The sequence below is a fragment of the Vicia villosa genome, unplaced genomic scaffold (genome assembly GCF_029867415.1).
Source record: "Vicia villosa cultivar HV-30 ecotype Madison, WI unplaced genomic scaffold, Vvil1.0 ctg.000044F_1_1, whole genome shotgun sequence".
NCBI lineage: Eukaryota > Viridiplantae > Streptophyta > Magnoliopsida > Fabales > Fabaceae > Vicia > Vicia villosa.
In genome coordinates, this window is record NW_026704976.1 from 230,428 (window position 1) to 253,309 (window position 22,882).

The following is a 22,882-nucleotide window of genomic DNA, read 5'->3' on the forward strand; positions in this document are numbered from 1 at the left end:
GAGTCCAAATCAAATGAACCAAGTCTCTATTTATAGAGGAAAAAAATAATGAATTTTGATAAAAATAAAAATAAATAAAAAATTTATTTACTATGAAATAATTAATTTTAAATGATTAAAAGAAAATAAAATCTAAATAATCACAACAACCAATAAAATTGTGTAAAGTGTTGCATGTGACCCCACTTTTTTCTCATTCAACATGTTGAATCTTTTCAACACCAATTAATCCACATCACATTAAACACCTCATTCAACAAACCATTGTAGACATTCAACTATTGAATAATTTTTTCAACACCCCCATTATAAATGGTCTTACACTATAAACACCTTTACAAAATTAAACATGTTTTTAGTCTTCTAACTATAGCAATTTTGTTTTTCACTTCTCTAAATATACTTTTAATAATATGGATTATGATTTTTTATACAGAAAAATGGTATTTACTATCCAAATTTTTTTATTAAAAAATGATATACGGAAAAAATCTATTATTGATATAAATATTTTTTTATACGAAAATTTACTATTAATCCAAATATTTTCTAAACAATACATGAATAAAAATAATATTCGTATACGGAAAAAAACTATTATTGATTTAAATATTTCTATATAAGAAAAATGATATCCGTGATCCAAAATTTTTTTATTAAAAAATGGTATGCGGAAAAAAATTTATTATTGATTTAAATATTTTTGTATACGAAAATTTACTATTGATTCTGATATTTTTGTAAATGATACCTAAACATAAATAATATTTATATAGGGAATAAATATATTATTAATTTAAATATTATATATACGAAAGATGATATTTATGATCCAAAAATAATAAACGGGAAAAATCTATTATTGATTTAAATATTTTTATATATGAAAAATTTTATTATTGATTAAATTTTTTTTAACCTTCCATTTAAAATAAATATATTATGTAAATAAATGCGCATACTAAACTAGAACCCTTGCGTATGCACTGATTTGTTACTAATTTTTACTGAATTGTTGTTCTCGCCGGTCGCCACCCGTGCCACCGTTGCTCTCTAAAATACATGAAAGTTTACCTTTATAAACGAAAGAGTAAATAAATTTTTGGGTTAAATAAGTTTTTGCTTCTTATAAATATCTCAATTTTTGTTTTTAGTCCCTATAAAAAAAGTCGATTTTTAGTCCCTATAAAATTATTTTTTCACTCTCTTTTAATCCTTATAGAGAGACTAAAAATAAGTGCAAAAGTAATTTTATAGAAACTAAAAATCGACTTCTTTTATAAAGACTAAAAATAATTTTTGGTAATTTTATAAGGATTATAAAGATATTAAATTTTTTGAAAGAGGTGAAACTTTTAATGAAGGAGGCGAGAGATTCCATCACTTTATCAACACAGATATGTCTGCCACTATATTTCACTGTATTAACACAGAATGAATAGGGAAAAGGGAACCATAAAGTAACTGAGAGATTCCATCAGTTTAAATAAATCCAAACAGCACAAACCACTGGCCAAAGTAAATACACTCTCACCAACCATTTATTAAATAATGTGAGTGACCGAAGGAAGGAGCACAACAAAATAAGCTAAATAATTGATTCTAGATCTAAGCTCTCCCACTTGCTTTTCTGCATAATTCACTCCTTCATTTATAAAGGTAAACTTTCATCTATGCTCTTCTCTTTCACCTTTATATATAAAGGCTGGTTTTCTTTTTCATTATTGACACATTCACTAACATGTAATTACTTTTTCCCTTTTAGTGCAAGTGTTGAAGATTTCAAACTGTAGAAGCTTTTAAGACAATGGCTTATGATTATTTTGATCAGACTCAACCATTTGCAATTATATCAATTATGATTTCTTTGATTAAAATATAAGGTATGGTGTTTATAGTTCAAAAAGGCTTTTGATTATCACTACAAAAAAACTCTAATCCAGCGACATAATTAGCGACGTGTGAACAACGTGGCTAATTAATGTTAGTTGCGACGTGAATCCAACGTCGCCACCTGTATTTTATTATTAAATAACTTTGCAGTATTAAAGTGGCTGGGAGTCAGACATGGGGGGCTGTGAATAACAGTTGCGACGTGGGTAGCACGTCGCTACATTAATGACATAAATTAATTCATCACACCCCATAACGTTCAAATGGGGGGAATATTCAAATTTTTGAAAAATTTGGTGGTGACGTTATTGTCACGTCGCTACATTTATAATTCAAAATGGGGGGAAACATGATTTGACACAGTGGCAGCTTTGCAGTTGTGTAAGTGACCGTTGATTTGTTGCGACGTGGATATCACGTGGCAAGTAGCGATGTGCCTTCCACGTCGCTACATTATGTATTAATCCAGCCATTTCACTTCCCCCCACCACCATTCACGAACAGACTCTTCTCCTCCAAAATCAAACCCTTCTCTTCTCTGCAACCAAACTCATTTCTCTCCCAAAATCATCTACTCCTAAAATCCAACCTTTCTCTCCCAAATTAATTCAATCCCAATTCAATTTCAAAGGTAGTTAAGATTATTTTGATATTTTGTTTATTTTCTTATAATTTTATTATATATTTTGTGGTTAATTTTTGATTTTTTTTTGTATAGGTTAATTAGTAGATTGAAGAAGGTTGTAGATTGAAGAAGGAGGAGTAGATTGAAGAAGAGGTAAGTTATTTTTGTGTATTATAGTATATATTAAATAGATTTAATAGGTATATATGTTTGTTTATAAAATTTGTTTAATAGGTATTGTATTTGTTGAAGATATATTGTGTTTGTTATAAAATTTATAAAATTCTAGTATATATTGTGTTTGTATATATTGTGTTTGTTATATTGTGTTTGTTGAAAATATATTGTATTTGTTATAGAATTTATAGTATATATATTGTGTTTGTATTTGTTCTAGTATATATATATATATATATATATATATATATATATATATATATATATATATATATATATATATATATATATATATATAGGTATGTTTATTATATATGTTTATTTATTAGGTAATTATAAAGTTTTCATTTTTAATTTTTATTATATATATTAGTTATTATAATGACTAATATTATACTATATTTTAAAAAAACAGAATATATATTAAATATGTTAATTATACTATATTTATATATATTTGTTTATTAGATATGTTTATTATATATGTTTGTTTATTAGGTATATTATACTTTATTTTAAAAAAAAATAGAATATTTATTAAAATATTTATATAGAATTTAATTTTTATTATAAATTTAATTTTTACATATATAAAAATTAATTTTTTATGTTTATAATAAAAAGATAATATTTTTATATTATGGATTATGAAAATAAAATATTAAAAAGAAAATAATTTTATACATATAAGTTATGAATTTTTTATGTTTATATAAAATAAGTTATTTTTTTGAAGAGTAGAAAGATAAACAAACTATAATTAAAAATACATCATTTATATATATATATATATATATATTTGATAAAAATAGTTTTATTAAAAAAAATTCTAATAGAATATGTTTTATATGTAATATATATTATTGTTTTTAAAAATAGAAATTATTATTAAAAATAATATACATATTAATCTTAATGAGTGTAAAAGTTATGTTTACAATATATTATTAATATTTAAAAATAAAAAATAAAATATTATAATTTAAAATAAAATAATATTTTTAGTAATAGTAAATATTTAAAAGTAGTATTTTTATTAAAGAATATTTTCAATATGTGTAGCTTAAAATGTGTAGTTAATAAAATAGTAACTTTATGGTTAACATAGGTTCAACATAACATGTGTAGTTAAAAATATTAGTAATATTGTTATTAAATAATATTTTTAAGAATAGTAAATATTATATAGTATACGTCTAAGAATAATATAGTGTATGATTTATTTGGTTGCGTAATTACTTCCATAAATATTTTTTTTTTGACTAATCATAACATTAAAACATTACAATCATATATAACTTATATTCTCTGTTGCAATCCTTTTAAGTTTATGTCTTTCGTGTTCTTTTCGTGATGTTTAAAGAGTTTATAATAGTTTCATCGTTTACCTTCACTATATAAATTTATGTTCTAAGGAAAAACTGAATATTTATAATATGAATGCACGAACTGGTTTCAGTTTCCATCTCACCTTGCAACCTCAATTTTTGTTGGATACTTCCAGTCTTTAATTCTTAGCTTAAAAAGTTATAACATGTTATTTCCCACATATTAGTGGAAAATCCGTGTGTCTGCACGGGTTCTGGTATGAGTTGTACCGGGTTTATCAGATAGATGTATATAATATTAAAGTAAAAAAATTGAAAAAGTTTTTTAATATTAAATTGAAATATAGAAGTTATGTTGCTTAAAAAAAAACTATTAAATTGATAAAAAAATTAAAAATAGTATTTATTTACAGAATATGGTTGAATATTAATAAAAAATAATGTATTAAATATTATTTAGATTTCACTTACTAAATAAGAGTAATAGGCAATTGAATGTATGTTCTGAAGTCCAAAAATATAAAGATAAAAAAGAGATGTAAAAAACATAAAATAACATGTGTTTGTGCAAATTTTTGTATGGTTACCCGTGCGTCTGCACGGGTTCTGGTGTGGACCGCAGACATGTCACCAGTTTGTCATAAAAATTCAAACAAAATAAAAAATATCAAAAAATTATTGGAAAAAAATAGACGGCAAGATAATTGTATAAATTTTTAAAAACTTTTATCTTTAAAAAAAAAAAGTTGTATAAATTTTTAAAAACTTCTATCTTTAAAAAAAAGTATTAAACACATACTTTGTAAAAAAACAATTGTAAAAAATAAAAAAAAAATGTTTTTTTTAGAACTGATATAGTTGTAATAATAAAAGGATTTTAAAGTTTGATAAATTAGACAAATACATATCAAAAATTAAAATTTGTTGAAAATTGTAGAAATATAATTTTACTTAAAAGTCCAAAAAGAGAATGATATAAAAGAATTAAGTTTAATGTTGTATTTATGTCAATTTGGACTATAGTTTAAAATATTGAAGAAAAAAACCACTATAATAACTCATAAGTTTTACTTTTATTTTTTTAATTATAAAAAAATATAGAATAACTCATAAAAGGGACTAAATAACCAACAAAACATAACATTCACTTGTGACAAAAACAAATTAAAGAATTATAATAGATAATAATAACATGCTACTTGTCATCGTGGAATGGAGAATTGATAAAACAATAATTCATAGTCTCAAATCAAAACTCAAGTATAAAATTCCAATAGCCTCTCTCTTCTATGTATTCATGTATTATTATTCTCAATGTAGTTATAAAACTGAATTTTTTTTTCAATAACCAATTTTTTTAATTTTTTTTTTAAATAATCAAGTTTTCAAAATAATTACACAAATGACCACTTTTTACTTATTTTAACACGTTGTCGCCAGGGGGATAGCGACAGACAACAACACACACTCAATGAAGGCGCCAGTGGGCCTGACGACAACGTTCATTTTTTGGGCCAAGTCGCCACCCCCTGGCGACAACACCCTCTTTCCTTTTTTTCTTCAGCTTTTTTAATTAATTTTTTTTACCTTCATGTGTGGGCCCAAGTCGTCTCCTTGGGTGACGACAACATTAATTTGAGAATTTTTGTTTGCCTATAAATAGCAGCCCTTTCCTCCATCAAAATTAATTAATTTCTCCACAAATTTTCTCATTTTCCCTACACATTATTGTTCATGTCTCGCATAAGGCCGGACTCATGGCACCGAACATCATCCAGCCGTCCCGTGCCGGCACTAGAATATCGTAGAAGTTATGGGCATGTTATTTCCTCTCCGGTCAAACCCCCTATGTCAGTTACGTTTTGGAACATCCGTACCTTCAACAACCTGAAGAGGACTTTGATGTCACAGTTAGAGGGGGAGTACAGTTCCGGGGAAGAAATCAAAAGGATCCATGATTGGTTGTGTTGTTGTTTTAGTCATTATGTTATTGTTTTAGTCATTGTTTTGTTTTTTTAATTGTTGCTTTTAGTTGAAACTTTATTTCGAGTTATTGTTTATGGTGTTTTTCATGTATGTTGTAAGTCATCTGAGTAATGAAAAAAAAAGTCCTTTTCATTGGTAAAATAATTTACAAATAACATTGAACCTAACAACTATGTTGTGGAACTAGATCCACGATTGGGACGCTTGTTCTTATTATGTCCGACCTCACAACATATACTACACTTCCTTTGCATTTTTTCAGTGGCGTCCATTTCGGTTCTAATACGCTTGTTGTTTGGTCTACCGCTTTTATTCCGGCACATTAATTCGTTGTGCCAAACTGTTTCCCCGTCGTACACAGGCCAATATGCCTCCATCGCTACCACCGGAAAGTAATTGTCGTATACGTTGAGCAACGTTGATACCTTGTAAATGGGTGATACCAATGATAATGCATCAAAGTGACTATGTGAACATGCTGCAATGACATGGGAGCAAGGCATGCAATACGCTTGAAATTGGCCACAGTCGCACCAACGATCTGGGTTTGAGATCCTATACTGTTGTCGTGGCAGCCCCTGGTTGTGGTCAATTGTTTCTTTGACACTGAAGGTGTGGCCATGACGGTCGAACTCTGTAACTCGATGAGTGTTTCCCTTGGAAGATTCCTGTTGCACATATTTCATGCAGACATCGCTGTATACCTGTTATGTCTGTAACATTGAATTCCACCGCTTACCTTTTGTGGCGAACAAAGTTGCCATCCTAAAATATGTTGCACTCACCAAAGCCGTTACAGGTAGGTTTCGTATTCCGTTCATAACGTCGTTCATTGATTCCACAAGATTTGTAGTCATGTGGCCCCACCTCGCCCCATCGTCGTATGACCTAGTCCATCTCGCTCTGTCAATGCTGTCAATCCACCTCCCCACATCTGGATTTGACAATGCTATTTCACGGCGGTAGTATTGAAATCCGGGTTGGTTTAAGGCATACCCCGCGTTCACCAAATGGTTCTTCCAAATTTTATCTTTGATCTCTCGCATAAAATTTTGTGCGATATGCCTAATGTAGTAGACATGCCTAAACGAGGGGTTGTGCCAACCATTTGCCAGATTGTTGTATGCGCTATCAATAGAAGCATGCCTGTCCGAAATCAAACAAAGATAAGGTTGTGGAGCAACTTTAGTTGGAGATTCTTGAGAAAGAAACTCCAAGCAGCAGCTGTTTCTCCTTCAACCAGAGCAAAGACTATTGGAAAAATATTGTTGTTTCCATCTTGTGCGACCGCCATCAGTAACGTTCCTTAGTATTTCCCATACAACCAGGTTCCATCAATTTGAATAATCGGCTTGCAAAAACCAAATCCGATGATGCATGGTCGAAACGCCCAAAAACGTCTATGGAAGATTTCATTACCTTCGAGAGGGGTTCCGTCTTGGCATTGTGACGCAAGTGTCACCAATATAGTAATTGTCCCAGGTGAATATAATTGAAATGCAACCAAGTAGCGAGGAAGTTGTTTGTAGGATTCCTCCTAGTTGCCGTAGACCATTTTAATTGCCTTCTGCTTTGATAACCAAGCCTTTTTGTATGATGGTCTATATTTGAACACAAAAATGCAATGGGAGATAATTGTCTTCAGCTTCAGTGACGGGTCAGCATCTAATAGAGGTATTATGGTATGACATATCATGTCTTGACTTAGTTTCCGATGATCTTGCGCCATATTTGTGTTAACGCAAGTGTGGGCTTGAGAAATGGAACCTATCACCCAAGCATTAACTTTCTTCTTAAGTGATGCCTTAAGCCTGTATCCACAATCCGGGTTTCTGAATAAAATAGTGCATCTTTCTGGATTTGAGCGATCAACACTGAAATCAACACAGTTTGCTAAGTGCCAATTTTTTATTGCTAGCATACAATCTTCCTTTGAACGGAATGTGTCACCCTTTTTTAATTCCTCGTCTGACCTCATATATGGGTTGTAGAACATATCAGACGATGGCTCATCCTCCCCCAAATTAAGTGTTATGAAGTGCGTTGGAGGTGAGTATACATGCGCATCGGGTACTGGAACTTGTTCTTCATCTTCGGAATCACGGTTCAACAACTCATCAACCATATCTTCTACTTCAGTTTCTTCTTCGACGACATGTTCGGCATGTTGTTCGTATCTAAAATAGAAAATCGAGTCCAAAATTAGAGAACTAGTCTCTCAATTTTTTTACCAACAACCATATGTTCAACCTAACAACTCGGTCAAGTTTTATGAATCACAGATACAAACTGACATAGAGGTTAAAAAGATGTTCCTTAACCATGAGTATTATGGTTTTGATTATTTGTACATAGTGTTGGAGCAAATTGTTCCGTCGCAAAATATGCAGTCACAGGTTATTGATCTCGTTGTTGATGATGAACAACATGCCGAACATGTCGTCGAAGAAGAAACTAAAGTAGAAGATGTGGTTGATGAGTTGGTGAATCGTGATTCCGAAGATGAAGAACAAGTTCCAGTACCCGATGCGCATGCATACTCACCTCCAGCGCACTTCATAACACTTAATTTGGGAAAGGATGAGCCATCGTCTGATATGTTCTACAACCCATATATGAGGTCAGACGAGGAGTTAAAAAGGGTGACACATTCCGTTCAAAGAAAGATTATATGCTAGCAATAAAAAACTAGCACTTCGCAAACTGTGTTGATTTCAGTGTAGATCGCTCAAATCTAGAAAAATGCACTATTTTATGCAGAAACCCGGATTGTCGATACAGGCTTATGGCATCATTTAAGTAGAAAGATAATGCTTGGGTGATAGGTTCCATTTCTCAAGCCCACACTTGCGTTAACACAAATATGGTGCAAGATCTTCGGAAACTAAGTCATGACATGATATGTCATACCATAATACCTCTCGTAGATGCTGACCCGTCACTGAAGGTGAAGAAGATTATCTACCGTTGCATTTCTGTGTTCAAATATAGACCATCATACAAAAAGGCTTGGTTAGCAAAGCAGAAGGCAATTGAAATGGTCTACGGCAACTGGGAGGAATCCTACCAACAACTTCCTCGCTAATTAGCTGCACTTCAATTATACTCACCTGGGACAATTACTATATTGGAGACACTGCCGGCACAATCTCAAGACGGAACCCCTCTCGAAGGTAATGGAATCTTTCATAGACATTTCTGGGAGTTTCGACCATGCATCATCGGATTTGGTTTTTGCAATTCGATTATTCAAATTGATGGAACCTAGTTGTATGGGAAATACAAAGGAACATTACTGATGGCGGTCGCACAAGATGGAAACAACAATATTTTTCCAATAGCCTTTGCTCTAGTAGAAGGAGAAACAGCTACTGCTTGGAGTTTCTTTCTCAAGAATCTCCGAACTAAAGTTTCCGCACAACCTGATTTTTGTTTGATTTCGGACAGGCATGCTTCTATTGACAGCGCATACAACAATCCGACAAATGGTTGGCGCAACCCCCCGTCTAGGCATGTCTACTGCATTAGGTATATTGCACAAAATTTTATGCGAGAGATCAAAGATAAATTTTTGAAGAACCATTTGGTGTACGCGGGGTATGCCTTAAACCAACCTGGATTTCAATACTACCGTCGTGAAATAGCGTTGTCAAATCCAGATGTGGGGAGGTGGATTGACAACATTGATAGAGCGAGATGGACTAGGTCATACGATGATGGGGCGAGGTGGGGCCACATGACTACAAATCTTGTGGAATCAATGAACGACATTTTCAAGGGCATATGAAACCTACTTGTAAAGGCTTTGGTGAGTGCAACATATTTTCGGATGGCAACTTTGTTCGCCACAAGAGGTAAGCGGTGGAATTCAGTGTTACAGACACAATAGGTATACAACAATGTCTGCATGAAATATGTGCAACAGGAATCTGCCAAGCGAAACACTCATCGAGTTACAGAGTTCGACCGTCATGGACACACTTTCAGTGTCAAAGAAACAATTGACCATAACCAGAGGCTACCACGACAACAGTATAGGGTCTCAATCCCAAATCGTTGGTGTGACTGTGGCCAATTTCAAGCATATCACATGCCTTGCTCTCATGTTATTGCAGCATGTTCACATAGTCACTTTGATGCATTATCATTGGTATCACACATTTACAAGGTATCAACGTATACGACAATTACTTTCCGGTGGTAGCAATGGAGGCATATTGGCCTGTGTACGACGGGAAAACAGTCTGGACCAATGATTTAATGCGCCGGAATAAAAGCGGTATACCAAACATCAAGCGTAGTAGAACCGAAATGGACGCCACTGAAAAAATGCAAAGGAAGTGTAGTATATGTCGTGAGGTCGGACATAATAAGAACAAGTGTCCCAATCGTGGATCTAGTTCCACAACATAGTTGTTAGGTTCAATATTATTTGTAATTTATTTTACCAATGAAATGGACTTTTTTTTCATTACTCAGATGAGTTACAACATACATGAAAAACAACATAAACAATAACTCGAAATAAAAATTCAACTAAAAGCAACAATTGAAAAAACAAAACAATGACTAAAACAATAACATAATGACTAAAACAACAACACAACAAACAATTAAAATCTAAGAAATTAGAACGATAAAACAATGTCATATGTTCCATCCATCATTTGTTTAGTATCAAGGTCGTTTTTCACATCAACCCACAAATGTACCGTCTCTCTGGTCATAAGCGAGACCCTTATTCTAAGCCTCTGGATCCTTTTGATTTCTTCCCCGGGACTGTACTCCCCCTCTAACTTTGACATCAGAGTCCTCTTCAGGTTGTTGAAGGTATGGATATTCCAAAACATAACCGACATAGGGGGTTTGATCGGAGATAAAATAACATGCCCATAACTTCTACGATATTCCGATGTCGGCTCGAGATGGCTGGATGATGTTCGGTGTCATGAGTCCGGCCTTATGCGAGACATGAACAATAATGTGTAGGGAAAATGAGAAAATTTGTGGAGAAATTAATTAATTTTTATGGAGGAAAAGGCTGTTATTTATAGGCAAACAAAAATTCTCAAATTAGTGTTGTCGCCACCCAAGGAGGCGACTTTGGCCCACACATGAAGGTAAAAAAAATTAATTAAAAAAGTTGAAAAAAAAAAGGAAAGACGGTGTTGTCGCCAGGGGGTGGCGACTTGGCCCAAAAAATTAACGTTGTCACCAGGCCCACTGGCGCCTTCATTGGGTGTGTGTTGTTGTCGCCGCCCCCTAACGACAACGTGTTAAAATAAGTAAAAAGTGGTCATTTGTGTAATTATTTTGAAAGCTTGGTTATTATAGAAATTTTTTTTAAAAAATTGGTTATTGAAAAAAAAATTCACAAATTCAAGTCACTAAATATAATGCACAAAATAGTAAAAAATAATAAGATAAAAAAATTAATCAAAAAAAATTGAAAAAAAAAGAAGGGAATGGGGTGTTGTCGCCAGGGGGTGGCGACTTGACCCATAAAATGAACGTTGTCGCCAGGCCCACTGGCGAATACAGTTAGCAAGTGTTATTGTCGCCACCCCCTGGCGACAATGTGTTAAAATCAGTAAAAATTAGTCATTTGCATAATTAATTTGAAAACTTGGTTATTTTAGAAATTTGTTTTAAAAAAATGGTTATTGAAAAAAAAATTTCAATAAAACTCCTCCCATGTATACATGCCGCCTATAAAAAATTTCCACCTGCTGATTCACCATATGTGGTACAAACTTAACAACAGCAAGTAATTGAGCCTACAGATGACAATAAATAAATCAATTAGAAACCAAATAAAAGTAAAATTGGTACGGTAACATTGATCTTAGTAAAGGAAAACATATATCAGTGCTTAGCTACACACACGCGCGTACCTTTTCATTCCGGTTATAAGGTCTTTTTAGCTGCAAAACAATCCTTCTAAATAAAATAATTTAAAGTTTGATAAGCAAACACATAACTGGAATACCATTGCTACGAATAGGCCTTCAAGTAGGGGTGGACTATGCAGAATATGTATAATCTACTATCTTACCATTACTAAAGAATTGACCAAACTCCCTATTTTGCCCTTTGTGGCTTTTTTTTACACCAACAAAAGGGTAAAATAGTAACTTTCTAATTAATACTCCTTTCCTACTATTTTGTCCTGGAAATCCCAAATAGGCCCTTTTGATGTCCTGTTGTCTTCTGTACTAAAAAAATTGGTTGGTCTTACTACATGGATATTTTTGTAACTACCTAAATGAACCATTGTATGTACTACTATGTTGTCCCAATTACATGACATCTGCTCGGCATTCATTGGTCAAAATCTCAAAACTCACTTTTCCCTCCTCCCAATACACTCATTTTCGAAACAGAAAGAGTGCACTATATTCAACAATCAACAACATTCAACGAGTCTGCAACTTCTCTCTCCATTCTCAACCTTGGCTATTCTCCCTTTCTCTCCTTCCATTCAGGTTTCTTCCTCACGAAAATACTAGACTGTGTTCTTTGAATCCTTCCCTATCTCCTTCCATATCTCCTTCATTCCAAAAAGTACTTTTTGGTTCCATGATTTTGTTGCTATTCATCCGCAATAATACTTGGTTTTAATAGTTTGTGTTTATATTTCAGTTTCGAAATATTTTTCTATTAATAGCTTGCATTAACTACATTTATTTCTCAAGATTCTCTTTTTTATGACTGTTTTAGAGATGCACCAACTTATATAGCTTACATTTGTTACACAGTTTCAGCCAAGAACAATGTCAAGGGCTCCAATATTCATCAAGGATCTGGCCCAGGGAAACCAAATCTGGAAGATGTTGATAAGGGTTGTTGATTTGTGGGTTGTTACGGAAAAAGAAGGACAACAACACCTTGAGCTTATCATTCAAGATGGAAAGGTTTGATTTTTTTGAAACTTTACCTTTTCTAACGAACTTTGTGGTGATTCACTTTGTACTAACTTTTTCGTGATGCAAACATATAAAAAATTAGTTTCCCTGTATGCCTAATTTTGTTACATTCTATGACTTATGTATTTATGTGTTTGTTTCATTATTTGTAGAACTATTTCTGTTTTGTCAGTTCTAACATTATCTCAGTTTTTGGTCCTTTCTGTTTTTGTTTCATTATTTGATTGTGTATTTCTGTTTTTTTAGTTCTAACATTATCTCAGTTTTTGAGCTTTCTGTTTTTGTTTCATTATTTGTTGTGTATTTATGTTTTTTTAGTTCTAACATTATCACACACTGCCTGATTTTGTGAATGTTATGACCTATGTAGTTCTCTTTAGTTTCATTCTTTGCTTGTGTAAGTCTGTTTTTTAGGTATATTTGGTGATGCATATGTCAAGATCACTCCTATCATTAACACTGTTTTGGCAATTTCTGATTTTTATTAATTGATACATTGAAACATTCCACAAGGTGATCGAATTCATGTCACGACTAGGAGCCGAGACTTCAAAGATTGGATTGATCACGTCACAGAGCATGAAACCTATTCCCTTTATAATGGAGAGCATGTTCTGAATGATGGACCATTCAAAGTCTGTGCTAACCCACTCAAACTTTTATTCAATGGAGGGACAACCATGTAAAATGTGGCGATTCCAGAAATACCGACTCACAAGTATAACTTTCACCCTATTGAAAAGTTTCTCAGTGGAAGCTACAAACCTGACATGTTATATGGTAAGTATCTATTTTACTAATGTTGTTTTCAGTAAAATATGCATTAAACTTAGGGATGGCAAACCTGATATGGTACACCGCATGTTTGAACATTGCTTTTCGATAAACTCTCAATGTAGTACCTTTTGCAGATGTCATTGGCGTTTTACAAGATGTGCTTAAGACGCAAATGGGTGGTGGTGGTGGTAGGAAGTCTTGCGTCAATATCGCTTTACGTGATATTGAAGGAAATGTGATCGAGGTTGCGTTATGGGGTGATTACTGCAAACAGTTTATGAACTATAATACCCATGGCAAGATGGTTGGTCCTACTGTTATTGTTTTGACACATGCATGGTGCAAAATAAACACAGGTTTCTATCTTGCTCCATGTCTGCCATTGATATATGATTAGTTATAGATTGTTCTGTTTCATTATAATAATACATCCTATCTTCTACAGTTTCTGGAGCACCAAGTCTCTCAAATGCATGGAACGGCTCTAGACTTCTCTTGAACTTGGACCATCCTCACGTTGATGAATTCAAAGCAAGGTATGATCTATAAACATTCCCATTATTATTACTACTATTAATACCCTATCAATACAAGTTTTATGTTAATCATTGCCCTTTTAGCTTTGGAGAAAGTGAATTGTCCAATGTACCTGCGCTTTCGCTGTCATTAACTTGTGAATCATCCCTTTAATCTGCTAACAAAAATTGGACCAGCCTCAATGAAGTCAAAAGTATCCGTGTAATCAATGAAGGAAGAAAGGTACAACTCATATCAATATCCTTGCGAGTATTTTCCATACAATATAACCGACATGTCATACTCAATGCTTATATGTATATTATTCTATGCAATAGGATTGTTTCACAACCACCATTGGCACAACCAAAAGTTTCAAAGCTTCCAAGTTTGGCTGGTATTTTGAGTCATGCCCTGACTGCAAACAATCTAACAAGTCACAAGGTGAAAATTTTGAATATCCATGCGGAATTACCAATGTCGAACCCATAACCATGTGAGCCCAACTTAATTCAAAGTTCAACAATCAATCTAAAATTCTGCCCATGATTTCATGACCCTCTAAATTTTGACATGCTCATTTTATTATAGATTCAAAATTGAACTTGAGCTGGAGTATGATAACCACAAAGGTACCTTTGTGTTTTGGGACAAGGACGTTATCCCTTACACGAAATTGAATGCCAAGGAGTTAAGACAAATTATGGAGGAGGTTAGTTAGAACTTCCAATATACTTTGTTGCTTATATTCTGATTTCTAATATATTTTGTTGCTTAAATTCTGATTTCTAATATATGATGTATTGTGCTGCATAGGCTGTAGAAGAAGACAACCCTAAGATTTGGCCTGTTCACCTCGATGTGTTGTTGAATAAGGAATTGGTCTTCCGTATCAAATATCAATCGTCCTACGAGCAATTCTCTATTGTCGCAATACTCAACGAGGAGAACCTTTTCAACAAGTTTGACAACTACCTCTGCCCTAATGAGGTATTACATCAGTTTATAGGACTTTAATGTTAAACAACATAAAACAATTGGTTTCACTATAAAATTGATTTAAGATTGATGTTAAAGCATTTTTTTAAAGATAACTTCAAATGCTGCTGTTATGGAAATTGAAAGAAAAAATCATACTGATCATCCTATCCAAGCTACTATATGTCATTTCAAATACAATCTACATTACATGTCTTAGTTCTTTATTATAATATCCATGGAAGTTAATTTTTTTGCAATCTTATTACTAGGAAACACAATATGAAGAACTTGAACAATTTGCACAGGTATCCTTGGATGCAACCCATGCTGGGAGCCCTACTGCGAGCTCTAGCTCCACTCCTGCCAAGAGGGTTGCTACATCAACCATTGTTAGTGATCTCATGCTAGCTGAAGAACTTACCCCTAAACAATCTGCTACTAAAGCCAAGCCTGGAAGGAAGACTAAGCATATAAAGAAGGAGTAGTTTGGTGGGCCTCATTCATATGTCATTTCTTTTTGGATGCAACTTTTTATTTAACACCTTCTTTGTAAGGAAACTATTCAAGTAATATGTATTTTGTATGTTGAATTGTGTGCTGATGAATGTTGTATGCCATTTCAGCCGTACTTTAAATCCTAATCTTAATATTTAGACCTATCATAATGTTTATGTCCATCTTCCTTCTTTAAACTTAACTGCATTATATATATGGTTCAAGTTGTTTTTTATGTTTCAAATAGCCATGCTAAATAACATGGATAAATTCATCATTTTGTCTGCATTATATATTTAGATTTTGTCTGCCAAATAGCCAGAAGTTGGATAACCTCAACCTCTTTTGCAATATTTTTCTCAACTTTTTCACTCTTCATAAAAAAAACATTGATTAGCTCAGAAGCTGAATAACTTCAACCTCTTGCAATATTTTTCTCAACTTTTTCACTCTTCATCAGAATTCAAATTGCACAAGTGATTTTCCAAATAGATAAACAAGATTCTTACTACCATCAATGAATATTTAGCAATGCATTCTTGCTTTTCGTTCAGCAATAATGTGTTTATAATAGTAGATTTTTCAAGCAATGTTACAGAAGATATTTCATTCATCAAGTGCAGCTTTCAAGGAGGGAACATCCTTATTGAAACTTTTGAATCTTCAAAATTGTCAAACAATTTTTTTGCTATATATCATATTATTTTCCACGTGAAACTACCTTTGTGTAATGGATATTTGTATTGCCCTTTGGAAACTACATATGTGCTAATGCCTATTCTCTTGACATCCCTGCTACAGAACTGCAGCGTAGTTGTAGCAATGTTGAATCGTAGTTGAACTATGTTTGGTTGGTCAAACTCTATCCTGAAATTTTGTGCTGTATTTTAAGGTCTGCAATGTTATATGATGAAACTCTATCCTGAATAAACTATAGAAACCAAGTTAGAATACTTCGAACCAACCTAGCTATACAAAACTGAAGCCTTTTTTGAGATTTAGTTTATGATCAAGAAGTAGTTAAAACAAAACTATGGCAAGTGTTTTTAATAGACAAGTTTTTTATAGACATAAGGATATAATCCATATATAGATAGAACTTGGTTGGTTGCACTCATTTATGATGCAGCAACTACCTCAAAAGTTACAGACAACAAGTTACATTTCTAATTTATGATGCAGCAACTTGGTTGGTTGGTTGGCATTTTAAATCTAATACATATGTATTCATATTGAAGTTGTACCATTAAGTAGTTGAAAAATAAAAAGTTATTGTCCTTATATCTGTATTCATTATATTTATGTCAAATTGACCTATATAATTAATGGCACCATGATGTTTTTGCTAAGTTACTTGGTGTATAAACTTACAATAGATTTGTTTTCCAAATATTATGTAGGGAATTTCTATATACGTAAAATGGAACGTGATGACAATATTGATCCAGTGACAAAAGCAAGAGCCAAAAGATCTTTGGTTTTGAAAGAAAATCGTTCAAAACGAACGAAACATAATCCTCACCAACCGATAAGTTTGGAGACCTCGCATAATTCTCCAACCTACTTGACACCGAGACAACCATTGTCCCACCTGACTCAATCATTTCGAAACCAGAATTTTCAGTCACAACCTCACAATGAGGCTATTTTTGAAAGTCGATTTTTTGTCGGTTCAGAACCTAGCCCATCAAGACATGGTTTTAAAACAAATTTGAGGACCGCCCACTTAGAGTCATTAGAAACCAATTTACTGTCAAAGTTTACCGCAGATGCAACTTTAATTTCAAGTGAAGCCTTTACGCAGTCAACAATGGAACCTACCAAAGACCGGTCACCCCTTCAGTATAACACCGTCTTTAACTTTGGAAGTTCATCTAATACATCGACCTTCGAAACATCTCATGGAAACTCAGGCCGTAACCATGTTATTAATGTATCCCAACATGTTGAAACGAATACACTTCTAATGCAGCCTGCACCAAACGCGTGCGAGACAGATATACGAGCCTCTGCAGAACCTATATCTGAGTATGTTTCAGAAAAATTCAAATATTTATCTTGTTTGAATAATTACAATTTTGGAAATACTTTGCTTTTGTAATGTTCATACTTTTGGTGTCTATCCGTGTGGCTGGTTTGTGCTCTATATAAGCTGCATAGGATCAAACACCCTTCAAAAATCTTAATCTATGATATACATTGTCAATTTGTATATTTGATGAAATTAACTGATACTTTCATGTACTATTGTCAACAGAAGACTTGTGACTAACAAGCCTGCTCGGGGCAGGCCTAGAACCACTTGGGAGTTCCAAATATAGCATTTGATTTGAGCATAAACTTGCCTATCGAAACAAATCATATTGGGACAGCGAATACTAAAAGGGCATTCAAATCAAAGAATGAAACTAGGTACATACTTTTAAAAAATGTTTTTTTGCATTTATAACAGCTTAGTTGATGGCGTCATTTATTGCCCATGTGCTCTTTATAATTGTTCAATGAAAACCCATTGTTTTATTGTGTTAACCCAAGGACTCAAGGTGTCACAGTTCAACGCGGCAATTCTGGAATCAACTCCGTGCTACCTCACATAGTAGGATTGGATGTAAAAGAACAACCAACTTCAGCTGTAACACACCCCAACGAGACAAACTATCTGTTGGATGCCGTAACTCAACTGCAGTATGACAAATCCAATTTCTGAATCTTTGATCATTCTTGATGTTCAATATAGTTGTTAAAATAGTTTATATATCCAGTTAACTCAGTTTCTTATAAAAGCTAATGTACACATCTAAACATAACAATATTGTAGTTTTGAGCAAAGGTTTCCTCCTATTTGCGTTATTTTGAAAATGCAGATGTCCAACCATCACCAAAACAGGTTGGGCATGGCCTCGGAAACAACATGGAGTTCCCAACCTGGCTATCAACTTGAGTAGAAAGTTTTCTATCCAAACGAATAAACAACAAACAACCACTGATAATGGCAGAGCCGATCCACCCTCACAAAATAGGTACATGGTCATAGATTACAATGATAAATGTAGTATAGCAGACTATAATACAGCATAACAAAATATATCAGCAGCAATTCAAGTACTGTTAATAACATAATTTCTTTTAGGGATGTCAGGCCACCGCCTGTCCATAATATGCAAGTCCCACAGATCAAGAAACAACCTGTTACTCATGTTTCTACACCTGTCTCATAATCCACCCATATTCCCAGCCACCGATCTGAGTCGTCGTGTCCTATTTTTACACCGACTGTCAATTTGGATTTTAACAGCGACTCTGAAGATGATAGTGACTATGACCCATTCGCAAATAAGTTTAATGCTTTGTGCTTTGCATTATGAGCAAAATATTAGTGCGTTGGTCAATTAAATGCAACAGTCTCAACCACCTTGGGCATCTTCTAAAAGTTGGTTTACTTTTTATAATAGCATATTTATCCAAAGATGACGAATGGTCCGAGTCGGAAGATATTGCAGCACCTTTTACAATTCATGACAACTCTGGCGTAACTCCTGAAGGTATGTCGTATTTAGGCAATACCTTCAACTGTATGATTCATGTCTTATCTTCTATAAAAATCTAGCCAATGTTTGACACACTTATTTCTTATGTAGATTATTACGATGTTGGTGACCCTCTCATTGAATACCGTTATTGTAAAGAAATGATGTGGTATCAAGAAAGGATGCATAAAAGTTCTCATGCAGCTAATCCGAATTTTATGCTTTGTTGTGGGAATGGTAAAGTAGAACTTCCATTGCTAGAACAACCTCCAGATATACTTGCAAGACTTTTGTTCAATAACAATATCTTAGATAGCAGGAAGTTCCAACATCAGATCCGAGTTTACAATATGATGTTTGCCTTTACTTCGCTGGGAGCAAATTTGGGTAATCGTTTTAACAATGGACGCGGGCCTCCAACTATAAGGATACAAGGTCAAACATGTCATCGAATTGGGAGTTTGTTACCTCCTGAAGGTCAAAAGCCTAAGTTTGCTCAACTATATATATATATGACACGGAGAATGAGGTCACTAATATAATGCAAGGATTAAGGTAAAAGAAATTCACCATTCAATGAATTACTAATCTTATAATCCTTCATACCTTATGTTTTAAAGCTTCATGTCAGTACCTTTAATTTCCATATTTATGCCATGACAGGAACTCAAAAGACATTGATGAAATGGTTGTTCAACAATTATCTAATATGCTATATGAATGCAATCCCCATGCTAAAAATTTTCAAATGGCAAGGAAATGGTTGGATAATGGTGAAAATCAAAACTTGAAGCTGAGACTAATTTCCGACAGATCCACAGATGGGAGAGTATATAATAAACTGATTGTTTCTGAAGTTGCATCCTTGGTAGTCGGTGATATTGACACAGCAGAAATGAGGGATATCATAATGCAAACAAAAGGAGGACAACTTCAGAGAATCAATGAGCTTCATGCAAGTTACATGGATTTTCAATATCCTTTGATTTTTCCGTACGGTGAGGACGGTTATAGGCCTGATGTAGCTCATAGAGACTTGCCCAGCTATGAAAACAGCATAAGAAATAGGCTTACCATTAGAGAATTGCTTGCATTTCACATTCAAACCAGGTTATGTAAGGCTAAGACTTTGTTATCTTCACAGAGGTTGTTCCAACAATTTTTGTGCGATGGTTACACAATGCTAGAATCGGAAAAGTTAGAATGGCTTAGAAAAAATCAACCAAAACTTAGGGTCTCCAAGTATAAGTCTCTTAACGAGGAAGGTGATCAGAGTCAAAATCTTGGGTCAAGCATAGGAAAAAGAGTTGTTTTGCCATCATCCTTTGTCGGTGGTCGTAGGTTTATGGATCAATTGTACTATGATGGGATGGCTATTTGTAGTAAAGTCGGGTTTCCTGATTTGTTTATTACATTTACCTGCAACCCGAATTGGCCTGAGATTCAAAGAGTACTTGGTCCTCTTCCTTTGAAACCACAAGATCGGCTGGACATCATTTCAAGAATTTTCAAAATCAAGTTTGATCAATTGCTAACCGATTTAACCAAGAAAGGTGTACTAGGAAAAGTTCTTTCTTGTGAGTTTATTCTTTCACTTCTCTTTTACTTTGTTGTACTACTGCTACTACAATACTATGCTAATTTTCTTATATCTATGAATGCTAGATATGTACACCATTGAGTTTCAAAAGAGAGGATTGCCACATGCCCATATTATGATTTTTTTGCATCCTTCAAACAAATATCCAAGACCCGAAGACATTGACAAGATAATTAGTGCTGAAGTGCCCGATCCCTTGACACAACCTAGGTTGTACAATTTGGTAAAATCTCATATGGTTCATGGTCCTTGTGGTTTGGCAAATGTTAACTCACCTTGCATGAAAGATAGGAAATGCTCCAAGTACTTCCCCAAAAAATTTCAACCAACGACTATAGTGGACCAAGATGGATATCCTATTTATAGGAGACGAAACAACAGTCACACAATTGAAAAAAACGGGGTCATTTTTCATAGTGGTCATGTTGTTCCTCACAACCCAAGTTTATTGTTGAAGTACGATTCCCACATCAACATGGAATGGTGCAATCAAAGTACTTCTATCAAATACATTTTCCAATACATAAACAAAGGTTCTGATCGAATTTCTGCTGTCATACACGGTTTTGACAAAAACAACGTCGACGAGATCAAGCAATATTTGGATTGTCGATACATCTCCCGAGTGAGGCATGTTGGAGGATATTTCCTTATTCTATACACGGTCGAAAACCAGCCGTGGAGAGGTTGTACTTTCACATGGAAGGTGAAAACTCCGTTTACTACAAAGACTATGAGCAAGTTGGTGATGTTTTACTCAAACCACGTGTAACTGAGTCAATGTTTACATCTTGGTTTGAGGCTAACAAAACATACGAAGAAGCTAGATTACTAACTTACGGTGACTTTGTTTCTAAATTTGTTTATCATAAAAGAAGCCGAAGTTGGAAACCAAGGAAACGAGGGTATACCATTGGTCGACTTATTTGGGTTCCTCAAAGCACAGGCAAATTATTTTATTTAAGGATGATGCTCACGGTAAAAAAGGCCCTTTATGTTATGATGACATCAAAATGGTTGATGGTAAACACCATAAAACTTTTAGAGGATCATGCTTTGCGATGGGATTTCTACAAGATGATAGAGAGTTTGTTGAGGCAATAAAAGAGGCACATGTTTGGGGTTCTGGTTTATTTTTACGCAAGTTATTTGTTACAATGTTGTTGTCGTCATCCATGAATAGACCGGAACATGTGTGGAGATTGACTTGGAAGTATTTATCAGATGGCATTCTTTATGATCAACGATTATTGGCAGAAGATCAAGGTATTTCATCTTTACTTCTTGTAATAATTCTGTTTCCAGCTTGCAAAGTGCGACCGTTCATTTATGTTGACATTGCTGTTCTATTAATTTCATAAAATCCAAGACAAATCTGTTGTGGCTAAATTTCAACTTTTTTACTACCTATGAAAAACCACTTATTTCATAAAATCCAAGACAAATCTGTTGTGGCTAAATTTCAACTTTTTTACTACCTATGAAAAACCACTTCAATTATATTACTACCTAACCTGGCAATATAATAGCTGATGTTAAATCATTACGTTCCAGCCGGTAGAAAAACCGATTCATTGACATTGCATTCAGCCATTAAGAATTTCGTACATTCAAACAATGAAAATGGTTACTGGGCATATTCTGCATATGAAATGATAACTGCTTTTGATACAACTTTTAATGAATAGATCATTTATGTCTGAATATCACTTAGGCGCCAATTCAATGCAAATAAGGTAGCATAGGTACCTATTATAATATATTAAATATACCATGTTGAAATCAGGCTAGGTAATATGTAGTTAATTGAAAAGTATATTTATCACCAGTAACTTGTGGGTGAAATTCTGCCGATACAAAAACAAATGACATCATACGATCAGTTTCATTCCTATGCCTTCTATAGTATTTGGGTTAAAAAATAAGTACCTATACTTATTATTTATGCTACACATATTTGAATTTTGGTTACACAATAACTACATTTTTATTACGACCTTTTGATCGTAGGTTTGACACTAATTGACGGGGAGTTAAAAGAACTTACGTTA

The 22,882-nt window shown here is 33.6% G+C and overlaps 1 protein-coding gene and 1 long non-coding RNA gene across 2 annotated transcripts; both read left to right on the forward strand.

Moving 5' to 3' along the window:
- Positions 1-1,775: 1,775 nt before the first annotated feature.
- LOC131622770 (uncharacterized) lies at positions 1,776-13,699 on the forward strand. The gene is made up of 3 exons (XR_009289990.1): positions 1,776-1,883; positions 12,768-12,923; positions 13,449-13,699. It is a non-coding gene; the product is annotated as an uncharacterized LOC131622770 (long non-coding RNA).
- Positions 13,700-14,826: 1,127 nt separating this feature from the next.
- LOC131622771 (uncharacterized) lies at positions 14,827-15,799 on the forward strand. The gene is made up of 3 exons (XM_058893813.1): positions 14,827-14,940; positions 15,045-15,218; positions 15,515-15,799. Exons 1-3 carry the CDS (start codon positions 14,932-14,934, stop codon positions 15,692-15,694), a joined length of 363 nt encoding a protein of 120 aa, XP_058749796.1. The 5' UTR covers positions 14,827-14,931; the 3' UTR covers positions 15,695-15,799.
- Positions 15,800-22,882: the final 7,083 nt, after the last annotated feature.